The sequence below is a fragment of the Gavialis gangeticus genome, unplaced genomic scaffold (genome assembly GCF_001723915.1).
Source record: "Gavialis gangeticus isolate Ggan-Ray unplaced genomic scaffold, GavGan_comp1, whole genome shotgun sequence".
NCBI classification, from domain to species: Eukaryota; Metazoa; Chordata; order Crocodylia; family Gavialidae; genus Gavialis; species Gavialis gangeticus.
In genome coordinates this window covers 16316826-16340573 of record NW_017728995.1, presented here as the reverse complement: position 1 = coordinate 16340573, position 23748 = coordinate 16316826, and the positions used below count along the sequence as shown (strand labels likewise).

Here is a 23748-nt window from a genome sequence, read left to right as displayed (position 1 = left end):
GCACCACTCAGATGATGAAAAACAAACCTGAATTGCCTGGCCAGTAAGGCCAGGTTTACAGTTACTTTATGTTACTGGAGTTCTGCAAAACAGACAATAATTCACATATGCAGAGAGGGCTAACATTAGCTTTTGCCACACATTAACCCTATTTTGAAGATGGCTTTTTTGCATAAGAATGGACATACCATGGAATCTGGCCTCATATTTCCCTTGGGAAGAAGGCAAATGGGTTTATGTAGCATGTGATTTCAAATCCTCTCTTATTCGGTTAATCTCTAGCTGCAGAAATGCAACTAAAGAGCAGAAACATATGTGTATCTTCTGATAAGAGTCATTTTGTTTTAGAGACAGATTAAATGCTTTCAGAACATGTGCACTTTCTTCAAACTGATGAGAGAAATTCCATAATCAGAACATGGCACAGCCAATCCCAGGCTCAAATGATACACTTTTTCCAAAAAAATCCTTTGAAGTGTTCTTAGAGTTGCATCTTCATAATCCAGACATGAGAAGATCCATAACTCTTGACAACTCTGAATATATATGAACTTCAACTGGCTCTAGATAAAAGGTAATAATTTTCATTTTCCATCCAAGGATGTTTTCAGATGTCCTATCAGCAAAGAGACACAGTATGAAATTTTACCTTCACATGATTTTCCATCTTTCCCCAGTTTCTGGCCAGCTGGACATTTGCAGTAATAGCTGCCAATAGTATTGCAGCATTGGTCATAGCAGCCTCCATTTTCAATGGTACATTCATTAACATCTGTAGGAGGAAACAGTGTATATCAGACACTGAATAAGAAGTAGGCATTGATGAGATTTTCTCGTCATGGAATAATAAATTATATATTTCTGATTTTATGGGGTGAGGAAGGAACTAAGAACCAATGAATAAAACTTAAAGCTGCTGCTGTAAGCCTTCTTATGATCATAACCAACATGGCTACTTATTGATTTTGGGCTCCAGGTATGGACTTTTAGATATCTGGCTGTTCAGAAAATAGACTGTATCCTTTTTATGGTGAAGAAATAATCTGTACAATATTATTTTAACGTAAGAAGACAGAGAACTGTCCCATAATGCTGACAGAGAACTTTACCACAATACCACATTTACTCGAATATAAGATGACCCCCCCAATAATTAGATTCTATATAAGGAAAATTTATACATTTGTTATAATTTTCTAGGCATTCAATCTAATTATTGGAGGTTTTCCTTGAACTTTCCCCCTACCACTGCTAAAGCATGAAAAATAAATCTGGGGAGTTGGGTAGCTTCCTCGCCCTCTGCCCCGCTCCCTCACTTTCCCAACTGCAACTCCTTCCTTTCCTCCTTACTGTCAGACCCCGCTCTCTCTATTTACATGGAAGTAAAAGGCACATCTGAAAAAATGGACCTTGAAATAAACATATTTGTAGTCATTTGCATATAAGCAAATTATTACAGGTACCCATAGATTTAGTTCATCCACAATTGATGCATTTTACCTTTTTTGAAACTGCAGGTAAGTTTTGAAATTACATCTCCATAAACACACTTTTAAACAACACTTCTATATGTATATATAGTACAAACCATGTACAATATTAGTCCAAAACCAAAAGGTTCATGAGTTACCACATAAATTATTGGGCTGGGTACCACCAGAGTCAACAGCATTTCAAGCCATGGTGACCCAACAGTTCAGCACTGCTTAGTATGTATGTGTATTCCAGATACCCCCCACTCATGACTAGAACTTGGTATTCTTGTCACAAGTCCCAGGATCCTACAAAAAATTATATGCAGATGAGGCACGGGGCAACCTGTTCCAGCTCCACCTCATGGAGGACAGGACCATACTAATGTACTTAGATGTACACCTTGCTGGGGTCGTTTGACCCCAGTACTCTTTCCTGCCATGGCAGGGGGTCGGACTAGATGATCTACTCAGGTCCCTTCCGACCCTAGAAACTATGAAACTATAATCATGCAACAGGCTGAAAGAGGGAGTAACAAAGGGATTCTGAGTCCTGTTTGGGGCCCCATTTGGTGATATTTGCCAGATTTTTAAGGCTAGTGAAGAAACAAAAACCATTGGAAAAAAGGCACAGCTCAGCTGTTGGAGTGAAGAGGAGATCAAAATATATTCAATGTGGTGGCTCACCACGATTTGGAAAAGAGTTGGCACTGAGGGGACTAAGCAAAATGGGTACTACATCTTATTCAGATGGGCTGCACTAATCTACCCTTTTGGTAGGTTCCTGTCAGTATGTTTGCCCAATATGAGCCATGTCTTTTATACTCATGTGTAGTATTGGCTGCATATAATCAACTTCATGATGTATTTAATGATGTTTCCTTGTATATGGATACAAAATGAAAAGCTTTTTTCCCCAAATGGTGGAAAAACACTCATCTTGCATTTCAGTAATTATGGTAGTGATAAGCAACATCATAAGTACTAATTAACTGTTCAATATCTAAAAGTTAATGGGTTTTGGCCCATTTATTCTTACCTTCAATATCTAGCTAACAGGCAATAGTAAAAAATTCCACCAGACTAGTAATAGTCTGTTGAAGCAGATCATATGCAAAATGTCCAAAGAGAGTATTCCTCAAATGGGAAAGTTATCAAATGTCCCAGTGGGACAGCAAACTAAATGAAAACAGCACATAGGGGTTTGGGTCATTGCCATACATGTCTGATATATTTCAGAAGGGATCTGTTCACAATGCTTTGTATCTTAGTATTGCTGTATATGAAATGTTAATGTTGTCTAAAAGATCATATAAGAACATAATTAATTTATTTAGGGTTAGGCACAGACACCAAGGAACATGTATAAAATGTTCTCTCTTTTTTGATTTGTTGACAAAAGTTCTGAACTGGTATGTTGGCACAGCAAGCTACTCAGCATGTTGCTAAGTGGAAATCCAGTGCTAAAGAATACAATGAGCTTCCAAAATCTGGGAGGAGGACTGTCTGGTAATGTGTTTGTCACTGGAAGGGCTTGGTTTCTTCTGATTAGAGAGCAGGACATGAAGAATGGGAGAGGGAAAAAAGACTCAGCAATAAAAGATAACCACAATCGTCACTTCATAAGTATATGTAATATATATGTAATGACTTGAATATTAGAAACATTGAGTGTTTCATAAAAAATAAAATACAAGTTGTAGGTTGTAGTCAAGAGAAATGCAAAATGCAGCCATAAAAAGTCCTCACAAAGAAAAGAATTTTACATGTATACTTATATAGATATAAAAGGTATGGGAATTCACTCAGACTCTGTGTGAAGATCACCACAGCTAAGGACAGGCTAAATTGATTCAATCTTTGCAGGTTAGTCTATGCTGTAGATTGAACAGATAAGTAAGTGAACAGACATTCACTTCTGATTCTGGAAATACATCCACATGCCTGCAGTGTCCCAGGCCAGAAGCCTGGGGATGCTAGAGCACTTCTCCCTGCTTGGCTGCAGCAGACAGCTTGGGCCAAGGCTAGCTCACCCACCCTGAGAAGAGGGCCTTGTGAGGGAGCTGCAAAGCATCCTGGGATGCTGGGGAACTGTGAGTTAACTTGAATCTGGAGGGGGCCAGGGACAGAAGTTCAATAAACTGATTTAACCTAAATCAGTTAAGTCTGATGCTCCATTCATTCAGCTTTATCTTAAATCTGTTTTGGCTATTTTGAATTCAGTTTGTGCACTGAACTTCTGGGCTAGGGACAGACATTACACATAGACCAGTTTAAGTGTTCAGAAACTGGTTTAAACATGCACCAGAACAGACATTCAGTGCACATAAACCAGTTTCAAAATGGTCAAAACCAGTTTGAGATAAACCTGGTTGAGCATAGTATCAGACTTAACTCATTGCTTTCGAACTGGTTTATGCAATGTCTATCCCAGACCCCTTCCTGGTGTAAGTTAAACCAGAGTCCCCCAGCATCCCGGCATGCTTTCTGGGCTGGGCTCTCTGCTCCAGCAGAGCAGGGCTGGCCCTACCCCTCTGTTCCCCAGCCAGGGCAGGGACAGGCAGGGGCAGGGATCTGGCCAGACACTGGCCCTGGAAGGGAGCAGGGAAGAAGTTTATTCCCCCACTTCTTCCCCTGTCCCACTAGCATGGGACCTGCACTCCTCTGTGCTGGCTGCTCCAGCAGTGGGCTGGACTGGCCAGAGAGGGGTTTAACTCTCCCTTTCATGTCCTACCTGCAGAGACCCAAGTTGAGTTTACCGGGCACTCCCCGCTCACTGCTGCAGTGGCAGGGCCAGGCATGGCCAGATGCTGGCCAGCATGACCTCTGAGGCAGAGGGGGCAGTGAGGGGGGTTATTCTCCCCTCTATCCCACTGCCCTCCTGGGGACCACAGCTGGGTCTGCCTGCCCTGACCACCGCCAATGCTGCTCTCCCTGCTTGGGGGAAGCAGCAGAATAAGCCCCCTCTTGGCTCCTCCGCTGGATGCGGGAGGGAGGAGAAATAACCCCCCTTCCCTGCCCCTGCATAAGGGGACCTACCAGCTGGCATCTAACCATACCTCTGCCACAGCGAGGAGGCAGGGTCCTTGATAGGGGCAGGAGCCCCTGTCACAGTGTTGGGGAATGCAAGCCTCTTCCTGGTGGGAGCACTGCTCTGCGGAGCAGGAAGAGCTGCTGTGAACACTGTGTGACAGCCCTGGGGCTCAGAGGGAGCCAGAGGCTCCCCTGCCCCCAAGTGACACAACTGTCATTGTCCGCAGCATGTTTCCCCACCCTGCAGCGTGCCCCCCCCACCAGAAGAGGCTCTCACTCTGAGAAACTGTGACAGGGGCTGCTGCTACCATCATAGTTGCTCCCCCCTTGCTGCTCCAGGAGGCTGGCAGGGCCCTTTAGGTTGGGGGCAGGGAGTAGGGTTATGCCCCCCTCTCCCCCCAGGGGATCACAGCAGGATCTGTCCACCCCGACCACCACCACCGCCACTCACTGTGTGTCCGGGACAAGTGTCAGGAGGGAGAGGACACCAGATGCTGGAGGGAGGGGACACTGGGGGGAGGTGGCCAGGAGGAAGCTTATTTCACCTGCATTTCCTCAGTGCAAAAGGAATGTCTGTACAGTTACATACTGGTTCAACCTAGGCAGGTTAGACTAACCTGCAAAGATTGAATCAGTTCAGGCTCTGGCTTTTTGAACGTCTGTCCCTAGCCTTGTCGTGTTACAGATTTGAACTTGTTTCCCACCACTCATACCAGTTTATGTGTAATTTCTATCCCTAGGCCTGAAGATAATCAAAGCCTGTTAATCCTTTGATGAACTTTAGCCTAGGTTTGTTGCTATAGCTAGCACAAAAAAATTAAAGGGGAGCAGGGGTGTAATAAATAAATAAAAGGCAAACCACCCTGGCATAGTTTTGCTCTTGATTTTATATTTTTCAGTTTTCTGAAACCTGAACTACCAAAAAAAAAAAAAAGATTGTAGAGTCACCAAACCATTTATTTTCTCCATAGCCCTATACATACCATAATTGCTCATTAAAAAAGTTTCTCCTTCATGCTGCCCAGGGCTAAGATACAAATAAAACTTCAGCTACCCAAAAAGGACAAAGCATGCCAAATCCTGACCTGGTTCCTATGAAGTCAGTGGGAGTTTTGCCATGGATTTACATGGGACCATGATTTGGCTTGGTGAACTTCCACACGTGGAACCTATGTTCTTTTCTTAAGTCTTGCATGATAAAAATAACAAACAAATGCACAAAAAAACCAAACAATTTTTTAAATCAACAAACAACATAACAAAATCAGCCTGCTAAAACAAGGTAATGCACACACTTTCTGGGGAAAAGAATAAGAGAACCAACAACATAATGCATTTTAGTCACATTACTTAATGTTCTAAAAGGTACTACTAATATACCCAGATACAATGGTGAGGAGTATGGTATCAGAAGTTATAATAGAATAGGCATGTCCCAGGAGATTTTACTTCCATTAACTGTCTGACATCTGCACAGTGCCTGATGACAATAAGCAGTGATGAGGCACATACTAACTATGCCCTACACTCGCATTTTCAGCTTCCCTTGATGCTATCAGGGCTGAAAAATGGACAGCAATCACCATTAAAATGTCATGCTTTTTAAAAACAAAAATTATTTGCAGCACTACATTATTTTCCGATATTATTTTTGAACAGGCTTTACCACATCACCCCCTGGGGCATTGAATATTGACAAACTGATGGAAACTACTATGTATAACCCAATTTATTCAGCACCAGATTCTGTATTTTGAAGCTAAGGAAACATTTTAATAACTTTCTGATTAAGCAGTTTGTGTTTACCCTCTTGATATTATAATAGAGTAGGATCTACAACATATTTGGAATGCTATAGTTTTATTGCATACTGAAGCATATATTTTATTTGGATTGCACTGTACTTATATAATCAATGTAAGTGTATTTATTTCTTACTTATGAAAAAGCTGATTTACAGAGTAATTTATAGCATCTTAAGAGAAATCACTGCTGTCCTAATTTTATCTTTCCACCTCTATATCTGCTATGCCCAAGATGTCTTTCATCCTGGCCTAACTCTATGCCTTCTTTTAGGTTCTCTCTTGTACCAGGAAGCTCATGCTGCATCGGTGTTTACATTTCTCTTTAAAACATAGTAATTTGATTCCTGTCATCCTTAACTGAGCAATGAGAGTAATGCTTCAATTCAGATAATACAAAACACAATAAACCCCCTGCTACTTGGTGACAGAATCTTTTCCATATCAACTAGGGTTTAATACATATGGAGACAGAACCTCACTGGGTGTATATGTCCACAGATATAAGCTTAGTACTAAGAAAATTAAAATGTTTTCTACTTGCTTACATTATCTCTGAAGTCAATAAGAGTAACATTACCCAATACTACCAAATACAAACATATTTTATAAGAAAGAGAGTACCCAGCATTTCATCTCGCAGTTTATACAAATGGGATTTCTATTACAAGAATAAAATTCATTGGTCTCAGTCGGCTGTTCTATATTCTTAAAGCACACAGACTAGTCTGCATTTTTAACTATAGATTTATATATCGTTGTAAAAAAAAATCTTGCCACAACAGATTTCAGTCTGCTTTCCATATCCAATGTCATTCAAGATTGCAAATAAATTTGCCTCTAGGATAGCAAGATATACGACAAAAATTTTCTGATGCATCAATTCTGCCATGTTAGGGCTGACAAAAGTTCAGTGTTATCAAGAGTATCAATCCATCTGTGACGACATGCTTCAAGAAATGAATGTAATGTTTGCTACTGTGATATTGCAAATTTATTTATAGAGCCAAGATGCAAAATAATCCATAGCACATGCAAAATTACCCAGAGCACATACTTCAGAAGATCTTTTAATCCTGCCATGTTAAATTTTAGTAGCACTCCTTAAATAAGGCAATAAAACACACTTTCACATCCATCATGTAGTTTCTATATGAACTTTACACACGGTAATCTACCTGTTTTACTTCTGGAAGACAAACATAGCATATTTTGATTATATTAGTACTGAAAACATGAAGATTCGTGACAAGTACAAATGGAAAACTTAAATATGTATTAATTTATCCAACATCTCTTCAACTACTTCCTAGTTTCAGAACTAGGGGAATATGAGTTTTCCCAGGAAATGTGAAATGTGTGAGAAAAGGGCAAGAGAGAAAGCTGATACCTCTTCTTTCAGCAATTTAGTGAATGTTATTCACACTAGATCTGCAAATAATCATATAGTAAAGCCAGTCAGAAAATAACTCAATCCTACATGGAGTATTAGTCAAAGTTTGCTGTGGAAAATTTTGACCTCTCATATTTAAACAAAAAAAAATGATTTAGTTCCTATCCTAAAAGTTGTTTTAAAAAACCCTTAAAAATTATTGAAAGCAAATACTGAACAATTTTTAAAAATCAATCCCAATTTTACATACAAATAAGGTTCAAATGGAAAATTTGACTAGCCACAAAGTAAATGTCAGACCTACCAGTTATTTTTTTTTTTAACTAGTCAGTAATCTTCGGGTGCGGGGGAATTGGGGTTGGGGAGTCACCTCTAATTTGACAAGCTTCATGGGGGTGCCCTGAATTTAACAGATAGAAAAAGTATAACTTTCAAACAAAAAATGAAAACAGTTAGGGCTTTGAGACTAGACTGACAGCAAGAAAGGAAAGATGCCAGAGAGAAGAGTAAACAATCACTTAACAAATACATCCTTGCAAAAGGAGTTTGAAGCATTTCATGGGAATAAAATGATGTACTGAATTATCATGTACATTTACTAACTCTTTAAATGTGAAAATAAATGTTTGGATTACAGACAATATCAGCTACCCGTTTTCTGTAAGTAAAGTACTTTTAAAATGAAGCATTTTATACAAATAGTAAGTTTAGCAATCATCTTAATAGGAAGATTTCTTTAATTTGACAAAGTTTCTTATAACTACAGCTTAATTTTTAAAATATTTCTCCCAGGGTTATAATGTTTATCTGCTGTATGAGACCATCTATTTTTTAAACAGCCACATGCTGAGACCTCTGTTTCGCTGACCACCCCTGTGGGGCTAACCTGTGCTCTGAACCATAATAAGCTGACTTTACTGCATGTCATAGCTCACTGGACCTGTAATAAATCACTGAAGTGGAATAAAATCTGTAAAATCATTCACATTCTTAGCACAATCCCACATGAACAAAGCCCACCATCATTGCAAGGAAAGGCTATTTTGATTAGTTTACAAAGTGTTATGCTAACACACAGCAAAGTCAGTTCAACAGGCCAAAATAACATGAAAAAGATATTTTAATGGAGAATTCAGCAGTTTACTAATAAAAAATCATTTTGTTGTGATTTGTCTCTTAGACATTGTGATAAAAAGGGTTAAGCTTTGGGGACCTATAAATTATGTGCCTAAACTGATATTTGGGAATTTAAATTAAGACCTTGTTTTTCAGATGTGCTGAGCCCATGCAGCCTTCAATGATTAATGCAATTAAGACACCTAAGATCCCAATCCCACAAATACCTGTTTTAAGTATATAATGAAATACTGGCATAATCACAGCCTAAACAGCAATGTTTGTGTCTAACTTCAGACACTAGAATAAATGTGTATATGTATTTTGTATTACAACTGTGCATCCTATATACATATGCATAGAGGGAGGTGACAGTTATATGGTAAATTAATTCATTGCATGTAGTGTTTACTTCTTCACCTTCATGCTGCCCAGTAATCAATCAGCTTTGACCTGCAGTAGTTTCACACGGCCAAAATTAAAAAAACAAGCTACCAAAGAGATCTCTTGTTTTTCTCTTGTCCAAACATGGACTTATTCCCTCTGCCAGGAACTTAAAATAACAGGAAGGAGATATTTCTAACTAAATAATGGAATGCAACATATCTGAAATAATGAACTTCAAAGTACATTATACTTTGTTACTAAAAACTATTTATTGTTATTTTATACTACTTAGGTCATGTTAGAAGTCTTTTAGATTTCTCACTTTCAAGCTCTTCAGCTAAGATGATACAGGGACTGCCAATCAACTACTTAGTCATTTGCAATAACAGCACCCTGACTGTATATAGTCTGGGCCAAGGTGTTCAACAAGTGGAATCTAGTAGAGTAAATTTAAGTAACTCAGCCTGATTTTTCAAGTGTTTAGTAACCAGGTAGCCAATGGGAGCTCCTCAGAGCTCAGCACTTCTGAAAATCATGTTGCTTGCTTTGGTGTGTAGGATATTAGATACCTGTTTTGAAAGCCCTGCCCCAGAGGCTGTAGAACCAAAATGTTTGGTTTGAATAACTGAAAATGTTATGGAAATTGGGTCTTAATTTTATATTTGGGACCGTTTTAATCTATTACGCAGTATACTTCATGCTTACCTATACATACCTGTATTATAGTTAAATAACTAAAAGCTGGATAGGCATCTGTCTGGGGTCATCTGACCCCAGCGCTCTTTCCTGCCTAAGCAGGGGGTCGGACTCGATGATCTGTTGAGGTCCCTTCTAACCCAAGCATCTATGAATCTGTGAAGATAGGCAGACAAAACAGTTGCCAAAAGCCTATACAGTGAATTTTCCTCCTTTTATTCCTTTGGATTAGAAACCCAAAACCATGTTTAATTTAAAGGCAATAGTCTCTAAGCCTTATATTTCACCTACTGTTTCCAGTGCTAACTGTAAATTATCTAACTCAATAGAAAACAAAGCTGCTCACTCAGAGCCAAGTGTAGTCCTATAAGTATATTGATTAAACACTCTTAACACTTTATTAAGTTTTTTTTCTTCCACATAGCCAATATCAGGACCAATATTTCTTGTGCTGGGTTATGAAATACTGTAAATCTGAGCTGCTACTAACAAGTGTCTGATAAGTGAAGCAAACTTATCTGACAGATTCTCCCTGTGTGATCTCATATAAAGCACCCATCACTGCTATTGTATCTATTGGCAGCTGTCGTGCCTGCACTTTCTCAAATTATCACATCATTTTTTTAAATCACTGCACAGCTAATCTGGTGCACAGACTCCTGCTAACCACCATGCCATGTTTATATATATGGAAGTCATCAGTCATCCAGCTGCATGTACCCCAACCTTCCTGCCTGAATGCAAGCTGCTTAAACGGCTGTATGTTGTGTTGTTGCTGGAGCAGTTTAAAAATATGGTTTCATGCTTTACTGCTAGAGACCATTTTTTATTTCTGAAAGGCAAAAAAGAAAAAGCTTTATGGAAGATACAATACCAATGCTCATGTTTCCTTATTAAAAACCTGGTGGGAGATGAGAATCAGATTCCCCTGTCATTTGCACAGCCATGCATCACGAATAACTCTATTAACACCAGAATAAAATCCCTTGAAAACGAAGAATAAGGCCCAAGTTATGTAACAAATTAAATGACCCCAGAAACTTCACTGGTCCTTGAAAACAGAGAGTTTGAAGAATATAGGAATTGGATCAAATAAGACTTGAAGGCCACTTAGACCAGCCTCCTGTCTCTGATGGTGACCAGTATCCAGATGCATCAGGAGGAGGAGGAAGATCACCACAGTAAACAGACATGAGATCTTCTATATTTTTATCCAGTTTTGTCCTGGTTTCTAATGGTTAGGAACTGATGAAGTCAAAATATTTATTACTAATTATAGGGGGAAACTTTTTAAATAATAATTATTAATTATGACAGCCTTTGATGTCCACATAATTGCCTACTCCTTTTTTTAAACATTCCTCAATTCTCTCTCTCATCAAGTTCTTGGGGCAGGGAGTTCTACAGTCTAATTACCTGTTGTGCAAAAAAGTATTTACCAACTTTGAATTCTCATTTAAGTTCTCATTTATCATCTAAACAGAAGGCTTTACCAGACTACAGAATTAAATTCAGTACCTAAATCCAACATAGGTTTTTCTTTTTTGCAATAACAGTAACTACTTAAGAAAAAAAATTATCATAGCACAACAAATCCTGTCATTTCAGCTATTTTTCAAAATGCATTTTCACTGACAGAAAATGAATAATGCAGCTCAACACCCCAGAATGTCTGAACTCAGCAACAACAGGCTAACAAATGCTAATTGCCCATGATTGGAGATAATTATGGAGTATGGATAGAACCGTGATTGCAAAAAGAGATTATGCATCAACCACATACCTCAAGTACAGTTCTTACAATTAAAAGAATTTTATCAAATTGGACAAGTGTTTGCAATTGCTTGGTATGATAGCTTTGCAGGTAGCATCATTTGGAACAAAATGAGCAAAATAGAAAAGCAGGTACATTGCATCTTCATGACAGTGCTACATACAGACCTTTTCCTCCCACAAACTCTTTTTCCATGGTAAAAGAATGAATTGCTTGATAATGCCATTCTTTCAGGCCTGTTTTTCACTAAAGGCATACCTGTTTCACTGTTTTCTGCTGCTTATTTAAGGCCCGTTAGTCTTCAACACACAAATGAAGTCAAATAGACTCCCTAGTTCGGATGTTTGATTATAAGATTCTAATTTGTACCTCAGATAGGGCATGCCCTATAATGATCTTTTCTAAAATGCACTTACTACAGCAAGGGTCTATCAACCTGGGCTCTTTCTAGATGTGATGTGCCAGAACAAACTCCAAACACAATGAGCTAGTCCAGTGGAAGCCTTAGTGCCTCGGAAAGAGTTCACAGAGGGTATCTTGAACAAGAGGCAGGCTTGACACTTGCTGTCATTTGATTTCTTAAGTGACAGCTGGAAAAAAGAGGCCAGCATTTTGGTCAGTGCCAAATAGTAAGTGTGGCACTTTGCCAGCACTTTCCATTACTCCCAGGGAGATGCCTTAACTCACTTGGCTGTCCCCATTATTCAAAGACTGTCTCTTAAGTAGATCTCCATGATTTTTTTTTTCTTTTTTGCTCATAAATCAGGCCATTGCACTAGAACTGGTAAACACATGTAGGAAAAGCATGCAGAGGTAAGCCACTAGCAAAAGCCAGGCATTTGCATATATCATTGTTAAAAGCAATATAAATCTTTGTAAACACCATTTACTTTCACGATAGCATGTTCGTTGCTTACTACATAAACTCCATTTAAAGCAGCATTTAAGAGGATAAAATGGAAGGAAAAGTCTTCTCAGACTAATGGTTTACTATCTATGGCATATAAAAACAATCAAGTCTATGAAGAATTATCTGTTATTTTCAGTCCAGTATGGAAACAAACATGACAAAAGGTGGGGTGGCTTCTCTTGTGCAGTTATATGAAGGTGCCCACAAGCACCATCATTGTAAAAGCCACCCAGAAAGCCAAGAGACACGGTGAATTCAATTGTGGCATGTGATCACAGAGACATACTCAAGAAGCAAACCACTGCAGTCTACTTCTAGCTGTAGCTGCCCATGGAATTAATGGGCATTTTAAGCGAGAACTTTACTAGAGAGGTGGAAAAGGCAGGGATTCAGAGCACAATATATTTTTATATGCTTTTGAGTCTCATTAGGTTAATCTGCACGTGTGCTTTATTGAGGAGTTGACTAGTTAGCTCTGCAGTAAAGTATCACCATCTACACGTGCCAATATTAGGGCTCAATAAATTAACTAACTCAGCTGTAAGATAGTACTTTTGGGGACTGTTGATGCCTAGCCCTGCATTTTAACACTAATGCCTCAGTCATCCCCTCTGCTGCTCAACATCACCACCTGGATCCTGGGGCTGACCCCCTGCTACCTCTCTGTCAGCCTGCAGCTGCTCTGCCCTAGCTCAAACTGCTGCGGTCATGGGCACACATGCAGATGCTGTGCTTGGGAGCAGTTAACTCAGATGCAAACTACACCGAAGTTTACCACATTGCTTTAATGGCACATGTAGATGCATCCACTCAGACTAAAAATGAACCAGGGATGTTAATGAGAGATTAGTGTACTGCTACGTAACAATTTGTAACAGTGGACCAAATTCTGCCAGACAACTGTTATTTACACATGCGTGGTCTATCCTTTGAAAAGGTTATTATACAAAACTAGATTTATGAGATGATAGCAAGCAGCAAAAACTCCATGCACTTAAAAAGTCAAGGTTTAGAGGTGGTTGGTTTGGATTTAAAGAAAGTTTAACTCTAAGGTGCAAACTAACCAAAAAAAGTTTTGTTGTAGAAAAAACAAAGCTTGATCTGGACTTCTAATTCTAGAAGTGATAACCAAGAAAAAGCTTAGAACTGTAAGAATAAGGTAATTAAATGTGCTAGCTTTTTGTGAATGTTGGGTAAACTGAAAGATTAAAAAATGGAAGTATTGGTCAATCTAGATATGTAAATGCCACAGAATGAGCACCTCAAAACCCAGAAATTATAATTGCTTTCAACTTCCGTGCTGTGAAACAGGGAATATGACCATTTGCCATGAGTGCTCCCTTGGAAGTCATTAGTAGGTATGCATGTGTCTGATGATGATATTTAAGGGCATTATCACACGTTAATTTTAAGCTACACCGAGAGCTCTTAACACGCAAGAATGTCACAAGTCTGGCCCAGAGTGATGAAGTCAATTACCAAAGGTCTCACAAAGTCGGAGGCAAAGCAAATAAACCAGTCTCCTAAATCCAAATCCATTGCCTTAAGCCCAAGATACTCTTTGCTGAGCTTTCTGTAATGACCGTTTCCCAGCCTGTTTCTGCAACAAAATTGTGTATGTAAACTTATCTGAGTTTGGGTATGGGGAAAACTGTTGTTAGTCACCATTTTCACTACAGGGCAGGGAAGAGGAAGTTTCCAATTACTGTCTACTCAATTAGTGTGGCCATAACAGGACTTTGGCAATGATTTCAGAAATTCCTCTTTAACATATAAACAGCCTGATTATCACAATTGTAGAGTCTAAGAAGGAGAACAAATTAAGGAGCTTAAATTTCAAGGGAACTCACTGTAATAAGTCAGTTACTTATAAACTGCTCTTTTTTATAATATAATTAACCCCAGGACTAAGCATGTGAGCAGATTAGTTCATTTTTCACATGAATAATGATTTTTTTCAAGCCATTAGGTACTGAAATTAATGTAAGATATTTCTGAGCTGGAAAAGGATGATGTGCGTGTGTGGGCTTCTAGCTTAAAATTAGAATTAATTATTGAGATTCAGTGGAGATTCTTGTTTTCTTTTCTCTCTTATTTTTCTTGGAAGTTGCCTTTACTAGTCAATGCCCATCACCATCACTCCCCAACAGAGCAGAATGATGCATTCAGTGGTATAACCTGTGTGGGTGATTGGGGCACCAATCCCAGATGTCAATTTAGTAGGGGTGCCAGAATGATCGCACCCTGGGGAGGCCACAGCAGTAGCTGGGTGCAGAGCCACTACACGCTACTGCTATAGCAGCAAGAACTGGGGTGGGCAGACCACACCACAGCATCAACGTTCAGGCCTTTTTTTGAGTCCCCAGAGCAGGTAAGACTTCTGTGCCTCATCCCTCACTCCTCCCCTTGCTGGACTTGTCCAGGGTGGAAACCCTCTCAGCTACCAAATATAGGAAGATTTTTGCTTTTTTCACTTTTAGTTTAGAGTAGTTTTAAGAAGCCATTGAGGTTTTCCTGTAAACAGTGGCCTGGGTAGAAAAATGTATGTGAAAGTTAGTTCTTACAACCTAAACTCAAAATTAAATCTTCTGTCATTAGACCTTATGCTGGTAAAATACAAACAAATCACTGGTTTTAAAGTCAATTCTGCGTTAATTTTTTGCTGGGTTTGTGTTTTCTTCCTTATGAAGAGCTAGCACATACCCTTGAGATGCACTTTGTCACAAATCTTCTCTAACAACAGATCATCTGTGTCAAGGGCAAAACAACCCACAGAGAAATGATTAAATCTTCATCAGTTTAATTTGCAGAAAAACCCATGGGGAAAACATTATTCCCAGAGATTTCATTGCCTAATTGGTCTTCTGAATTTTTCTAACCTATCTAGTGCCAAAGGGTGCTTGTTAACTCCCTTTTAAAGTCTAAGAGCCAGATTTTCCAAAGAGTTCATCATCCAATAAAGCAGCTCAACAATACAGAGGACTTTCTGAACTATAAGTCTTCTAAAACAATGAGAAAATGATGGGTCCTGAGCACCTTGGAAACCTGGATTAAAAAGAAAAAAATATACACAAATTTATACAAATATTTTTTTATTGATGAATAACTAAAGTCAAAGGGCCTTCATTAATCACATTGATTCAACAGGACAAAGAACACATTAGTCTTACAATATAATACAGTTTTCTACATGTAGTGTATACCCCTATAAAAAATAAATCACACAATACAGTATTTACTTTTGCAAACAACATGTGCTCACCATGTGTAACAGCTCTTGTTAACAGAGAGGTAGCAATTTGGGTTTAAGAGCCTGGGAGTTCTAGTTATAATAATATGTGATCTCAAGGCTTTTGACTGTCAGAAGTCAAAGGTGACCACAAGCTGAAGTTAGAGGACTGGAATTTCAAGTCCTGCACTCCTTAATAACATGATTCATACCAGGACCAAAAGGAGCCAGTTGTAATACAAGCTTTCACACCATGCTTTACAATATGCCCTAGATTTGTCTTTGAAATCTAACTAGATGTCAGGCATCTGGTTTTGATATACATCCATACCCAATTCATTTATACCCACTGAAGAGACATTTGCATCTTTCAGTTTGTGTTTTTCAGCAAAGTGTCACCAAGGCAGCATCAATCATTGGAAAGTTTGGAATTACCACTTGGCCTTTTCAGATGTGATTAGTTTACACTTTTAAATACTCTCCAAATAAAAGAAGCTAGATTCTGTATTTTTCTGAAGCACTAGCAAATGGTAATTTGTTGGAAGAACTTAATATACCATACTCCTATATAGTGATCTGTTTTAGTATAAATCTATTGCATTTGTAATTAGGGACAGAAGTTTTAAATGATCCAAATGAGTTGCAAGGCTTTCAATTCAAGAACTTCTGAAATGTAATATCGGAAATGTTTAACAAAATGTTAAACGTAAAACACTAAACAAATGAGGCTTTTTTAGTAAAACACTAACAAATTAGGGGCTAACTTGCATACAAAGGTACCAGACTTGCCTGCAAAAATTTCAGCCATACCTTTTGTGCTAACATATTATATTTGCATGAAAATGAATCAAAGAATCACAGATAAGACAGGTATGGGATGAAATATTTCTTTGCAGATACACATACACAGTTTGCAGCTAGGATGCTGCCCTTTTCAGGAAAGCAAGGAAATACACTGACTTTGATATTTCACTCACTTCTATACATCACTCATGGTTCCTAATTTAACCAAATATCTCCTTCAGCCAGAGGTTATATAGACCGTGGGAGACATTCATATAGTGTGTGGGAAGTTTGATCTAGATTACCTTAAGGTATAGAAACAGGACCATAACTCACTGCTAGCTGCCTCACTGGCAGATTAGTACAGGGGGGCTGGGACTTACCCCACCTCTGAATCTCTTTCCAAGCCTAGTACCTTGATCATCTGATCAGGGCACAGGGCTGGGACCTGCCCTTGATCAGGACAGTTCCCAGCTCCCACCCCACATAAAGGGAGCAATTTCCACCCCCCACCCCCTGGTGGACAGCCAACCGGGACAAGATTTGTAGATGCACATGCTTCCTGCACAGTAAACTAAGCTAATGTCTCATGTAGATGTGCCCAGTCAGAAACAGACATAGGACCAGCTCTTCCCATGTGAGCTAATTTCAGTAGGTGCTATAACACTGCCTGGCCGCTGGAGGATGGAGACGCCAGTGTGCGCTGGGCAATACCCACCCCCAGATGAAGCTGACTAGTACTAAAGATACAGACACACCCAGTCCACTGGTGTGTAACTGGTTACCCCTCACTTTAAGGGGTAACTTTATCCCAAAGTGAAGTGACATGCTGGTAACAAGGCTGTATGTCATAGATCTGCTTCCTTTTTATCCCAGAGAATGGTCAAATTATTTCAGAACAAACATGTTGTGCTTCCCCATCCTAGCTGTATGACAGGATTTGGACTGGGACCTTCATTATATAACACAGAGCGCTTCCTTCCCCACCTCCCAAAGGCGTGAGCAATAACGGACTCATAAACCTCCTATATGAATCAGGTATTAGTGGGGGAGGGAGGGGAAGATGCACTGTTTTAGTGTGGGATGGGCATTAACAACTTAGGGTTTTATATTTGGAACTCTGGTTGTAAGTTTTATCAAAAATATCCCTCACAATCAACTAAATTAATTATTTTTTTTATGTGGAAGAGATGGACAAATTTACTGTGACTCATAAAATGAAAAGTGTGATATATAAGCAAGGCACATGTAGTATCTAGTTATGCATGGCTCTGAACATCCAGGCAGCATATATTGGCTGCTGTTAACATTTTAGCTGCTGCCAACTGTTACCACCTAGTGTTATCTGAGATGCTGTTGTTATTTCCAGTTTTAAGCAAAAAAAATGCATCTGGCACCTCAGATACCACTTTGTGGTTGCTGTTGGCAACAGAGAATTTTTAATGGCAACCACAAAACCTGCAAAGTGAAAGTTGCAATCAGACTTTCGTTATAACTCTGTGTATACACTCCTCCCCTAAATCCTTTAAAATAATTAGTCTAAAATTCTCACACTTGGTTATAAGCTACAGGAATCTTATTTTTTTTAATTTTGAAGGGAATTAGTCAACACAGTTTTGAAATTATAGGATAATGAAAGCCCATCATTTAGTAATTCCCCCCTCCAAAAAAACTTTTATTTATACTACCAGCTGTCACTCCCCTGGTCTTTTCATCTCTGCATGCAACACAAGAAGAGCTGTGGGTTGCTTCAAGATGAGAAGTCCTGTGATGTAACACATCTAAGGTACAGCACAGTTATAATGTACCAAAATGAAATACAAATGTTCACACTGGAACAGTGACTTTGTTTCTTTGATGTGCAAAATGCAAAGAAACACCTAGTAGGTAAATTAGTAAATCAAACATGAACAAACATATTCATTGGAGGATGGGGGGAGACCGGGAAGGCTTTGAGTTACATTTTGTGCTTCAGACAGTAAAAAGCGCACAAAGTTGTAGCAGGAACAGGGTCTTAAAAATAATCCAACAGGTTGTTTTAGCAGAATGTAGAAAGTGTACTGGATTCTTTTCTTGACAAGAGAGAGAAATCTTGCCCAGATAGCAAGCTACCAGCACAAAGAGGTTGGCTAGAAGCTATAACAAGAAGAGAGCTAAAGAAATATGTTCTTTCTCTCAGCCAGTTCTTCCTCCCTTCACAGTACTTGGTGGATTTTGCCCATTTTGGTTCGACTGCTGGATGACAAGTAGCAAAACGTTGCTTTCTCTGTTGTTATGGGTGCAAAAGAACTCCACATGCTTATGGCTGGACAGTGGAACCTGTGTCTTAAAAGTCCTGCCAGTGGTCTTGGTTTACAGGTTGGTGCAAGGGACCACAAACCAGGATTCCTGGGGAGAAAGTCTGGCTCAATGACTTCAATAAAGCCTTGATTTCACATTTGGGTTGTATTGTCAATCCTTCTCCTGACTCGCTGTGTGAGGTGGAGGAGGTAGTTTAACCTTTTAGACACTGTTTACTTCTCTGTGCAGTGGATATAAATACTTAAGTCACACTGATATGTAAAACCTGATGAGATCTCCAGTTAAAAGTATCTATCAAGTGCAATTTTTTTTTTTGCCTACTCTACATGTCTATTGACTCACCCTTAAACTTATGATCAAATTAGAAAGTGGTTGTATATGGTATCTGGCAGGAAAAGAAACACATACACAATATAATTGTATGATGGGGAAAAATTACAAATTCTACCAAGGTCATTAATGTACAAAATGCAAATTGTCTCCCATTTGTCAAAGACCCTGGGGAAGTCTAGAGATAATTGAAATGATATATGAATAGAGGAGATTCTCAGCTAATGGTCTGTATATCAATGAATCAATGTCACATTTATGAAGGGCTTTGGGAAAGCAATTTAAATACTTCATCTATACTTAAAGTTTAGCCTACTTTTTCAGTTATTTGAAATGTTAAAAAGTTAATGAACATCATCAAATTGTGCTCTAAATTACGCCAGTGCAAAACAGCCATGATAAAAGGGTATTGAGGGAAAAGGGTATTGAGGGAGTATGTTCAAATTTTTATGCTTGCCATAGCCACAATACTATATAAAAAGGCTTCCATCATTTCTACAGACTTTGGTATACTTGAGAGATGGTGATATCCACATCAAAGGTGAGTGTAAAGGAGAGCAGATGTCATCTTTATATACTTGGCATTTAAAACTAAAGTACTGTCTTTTGTATTTGATTGAAAATCTTCAGGCAGAGACCACTTCTTCATCCTATTTTTATTCAGTGCCTATCATAATCAGGGAAAAGGTAGGACTGAAATATCACCTTCCAGCTGGAATTTAATTCAAAATTTGGTGATAACTTTTCTGGGGTCTCAATCTGTCAAGAGTCCACTTTAGAGAAAGAGAAACAGATGGCTAAGTAAATTTAATATTCTCCTCTGTGGGCATGTAGTGCTTCAAAATCCATTACAACGGGGAAATAGTAGTAAAACCAAGCCACAAATGGGAAGCAGCTTAAGTCATCAAGAATGAAAATGAATCATGAAGGAAAAACTATTCGACTTGGACAGTGTTTGTATTCACCTTCGTGCATTTTTTCTTCCATCTCTCACCATATGAATGGTTATGGTGAAGGAAAGCCAATATGAATTATAGAAACTTCTTGTTTTAAATGGATGGATAAGCAAATATACTGAAGAGCAGGAAATTTCACAACTAAATTACCAGGGTGAAATAGTGCAATGTCCATGTGCCTGACTGAGTGAAGCCTCATAGATGTGGGGGATCTTTTTGGCTAGGGACAGACATTCAAAAACCCTGAGCTTGAATTGATTCAATCTTTGCAGGTTAGTCTAACCTGGGTAGGCTAAACCAGTTTATAAGTGTACAGAGATGCCCTCTGGGACTGAAGAAATGCCGGCACATGTCTGCAGTGACTCAGGCTAGAAGCTGGAGGGTGCTAGAGCAGCCCTCCCTTCCCTTCCACACTGCTGAGCTGAGGGGGAGGCATGGCTAGGCCTTGGCAGAATGCTCTGAATAGGGAGGGGTTCCCTCTCCCCTCTTCCTGAGCAGTCCATCAGGGAGTTGATAACACAGTGTTTATCACCCCTAACTCAGTGTTTATCAGCCCATTAAGCCTCTCTCCATTAGTTCAAGTTCTTCTTAAACAGCTTTTACAATAAAGGAATGGAGGGATGTTAGCTGTTGATTAGCTCCAAAAAGCCCTAAGTTGACACAGTCTCATCTGCCTTTGTCCCGTCTCCCACAGTATGGACTGTAGCCAGCACGTGGTCTGCTAGCTAATGCTGAGAGGTGTCTGTGCAAGGCAGAGGGGAGGGAGGGGCGGATCCCTACTTCAGAAGAGAGTGGTGGCTTGCAGGAGGAAGCCAGGCAGACCCCATTGTATCTGCAGTCTCTGCTGGAGCTGCAGCCATGGTGCAGAGGGGAGGGGCCAGCCCAGCTCTCTGGAGCAGAGAGCCCTGCCCAGTCCAGAGAGCATGCCAGGATACTGGGGGGCTGTGAGTTAACTTAAACCAGGAAGGGGTCTGCGACAGACATTGCATAATCCAGTTTGACCCCAAATCAGTTAAGTCTGATACTACATTCAACCAGGTTTATCTCAAACTGGTTTCAGCCATTTTCAAAGTGGTTTATGTGCACTGAGCTTCTTTTCTGACTGTTTAACCAGAGTCAGAAAGAGACTTAAATTCTTGGAGGAAAGGTGCACAAGTAGCTAATGAGTATGGGAGTTAGTGGCTGAATCTGCAAATCTGAATTGAATCAGAGGATCTTTCAATCTCTCCAAATCAAATCAGAACCCTCTGAATCAATTCGGAGAGATCTGGAAATATTCAGAGATTCAGACATAGACACAGCTTTAAATATTTTTTCTATATACCTCTAAGTAGCAGGGGCTCATGAGTGCTGTGATCCTGGGGTACATGGAGTGTCCCAGAGAAGCACGGAGGGGCTCTCCAGCGCACTCTGCTGCAGACCCAGAAGTGGACCAGAAGCACTTCCAGTCCACTTCGGGTCCAAAGAGCAGTCCAGGTTCCCCACCCCCCGCGCCTCTCCGGCTCAGTGACCGGTGCCTCCTGGGTCTGGGGAGGCACCCAGGGTCCCCTTGCAGCCAACTGCTGAGCCAGAAGGATGCGGGGAACCCCCTCGGTGCACTCCCTGGCAGACCTGGAAGTAGACCAGAAGTACTTCCAGTCCACTTCTAGGTTCACCACTGAGCACATGGAGTGTCCCCCCACACTCCTGTGGGACTCTCCATACACCCCAACATCGCAGCAATCACGAGCCATGCCTGCTACCTCAAGCTATGTAGAAGAAACTTTTAAAGCTGTGTCTATGTCCAAATCACTGAATCAGCATTGAATCTTCAGATTTGGATTTGGCCAAATCGAATCAGGGGCAATGATCCAAATCAACAAATCAAATCACTGTCTCCAATTCAGGCCGAATCTGAATCGAATAGGGCCTGCTTCGCACACCACTAGTAAGGAGCCCTCTTAAAAATAGAGACGAGGAGGAAGTTCAGTGGCTGAAAAAACAGTTAGAGAGTACAGCTATTATCATAGAATGGCTATCAACAAATATTTGCTCTTCTTTTACAAACAAACTACCAGATACTACTGGGCTAGTGAGAAACAAGTAATATGAGAGAAGCATTGTCTGAAGTTGGAACTACATCTGCTTTGTTGCAATGCACACATAGTATCAGTGACACTGGCAAATTGACGCATGCAGACTAGAAAGGCCAGGACTCAACACAACCATCGATCAGATCAGACTAGCATTTGGGCAAATGCTGTTGATCGACTTTCCTATCAGGGAGAGGGTTAGAAGACGACCTCACTCAAAAAGGAGTACTTTGATGAAATACAATTTGGAAAGGTGGCTTTCATTGCTTCTTCTCCTCATCCAGAGAAAGGAAGGATGACAGCAGGGACATAAGAGAAGAACATTCTGCAGAAGACATCATGATATATTTGAGAGCATATCTGCTAATGTGCGTTTTTTTTAAATTTGATTTGGAAGGCTTAAAACTTGGGAAGAAAGCTCTGTGAATGCACTTCAGGCTTGGTTTGTTTTTCTATTCTCTGCCTTTCATTTTATTTTTTTTAACTTCTTCCTCCCTTTTTTCTTCTGTGACCCCCTATGAGGTACTACTTCTATAAGTGTTTGTGTGTGAAATAGGGGAAAGGTTGCACAAATACTTCTTTTTAAAGGATTGAACTAACCACATCAGACCACTATCCAAATTACTAGGCAATCTAGCTTTGTTAAGACACTGCTGCTTCCACATAGCTGAAGGTTTAGTGCTGCCACCCCAGACAACACAGAGGAAAGTCTTTTTATTGAGTTTTAAAAATAAATATTTAAACATTTATGAAACAGGAGGTGATATGGTGTGGGGGAGTGAGTAGAGGTAGGCACAAGCATTCATGTTTGAAGACCTTTGCTTGTAAAGTACTGGTGTATAAGCTTAAAAGCTTCAAGGAAGTGGTTTTTAATACCTGTATAATAAAAGGGCATCTTCTACTTTGTAGAGGTTAACAGTTTTGGATCATCCAATGGTAAGAGTACCTAGGCACCCAATAATGTCAGCTGGCTGAAAATTGCTGTCAGGCTCAATAAAATGGCTGGCTCAACTGAACACGATCAGGATAAGGAAAGAGAAATGCTGAATTGCATTTCCATCTGCAAGTTCCTGCTCTGTTAGTGGCTTATTGGTACCTACCTGCTAGCAGTATGAGTGAGGCTGCTTTGCTGCATTAGGGTAAAGGCAAACTGCAGAACAGACCACACTGACGTAAGAGAGCCCAAACAGAAAACAGGCCTAGTAGCTCTGACAGCCTGGACTTACAGGCTAGATCACTGCTGCATTCTTCAAAAAGAATAAATAGAGAACTATATTAGGCTGAGCTTGAGGCAGTTAGCGGAACGGAGATTTAATTTGCAGCAGGCTGTAGGCCACACACTGCCAAGCTTCTGAGGAAAAGTCAGTAGAAGTGGACGAAAGGCAATGTAGACCCACATCTGAAGTAACCAAGAGGATCAGTGCCCAGAATCTTTAGGCTTCCCTGGGGGAATGGAAACTGCCTACAAATACAGGGGGCTGGAGCACAGTTTTA

The 23748-nt window shown here is 39.9% G+C and overlaps 1 protein-coding gene across 6 annotated transcripts in view; it reads right to left on the bottom strand.

Annotated features, from left to right (window-relative positions):
• The window catches only part of LOC109287955 (multiple epidermal growth factor-like domains protein 6), a 360336-nt gene that overhangs the window by 149942 nt on the left and 186646 nt on the right, over nucleotides 1-23748 (bottom strand). For 5 of the 6 annotated variants that reach the window (XR_002095029.1, XR_002095028.1, XM_019503252.1 and 2 more), the window contains exon 5: nucleotides 650-772. Coding sequence is in view for 3 of the 6 variants with exons in the window: in XM_019503252.1 (XP_019358797.1) it covers nucleotides 650-772 (123 nt within the window). In the remaining 3 variants the exon portion in view is untranslated. Of the gene's footprint in view, nucleotides 1-649; nucleotides 773-23748 lie in introns of those variants that run through there. The other variant, XM_019503254.1, reaches the window with a different exon arrangement.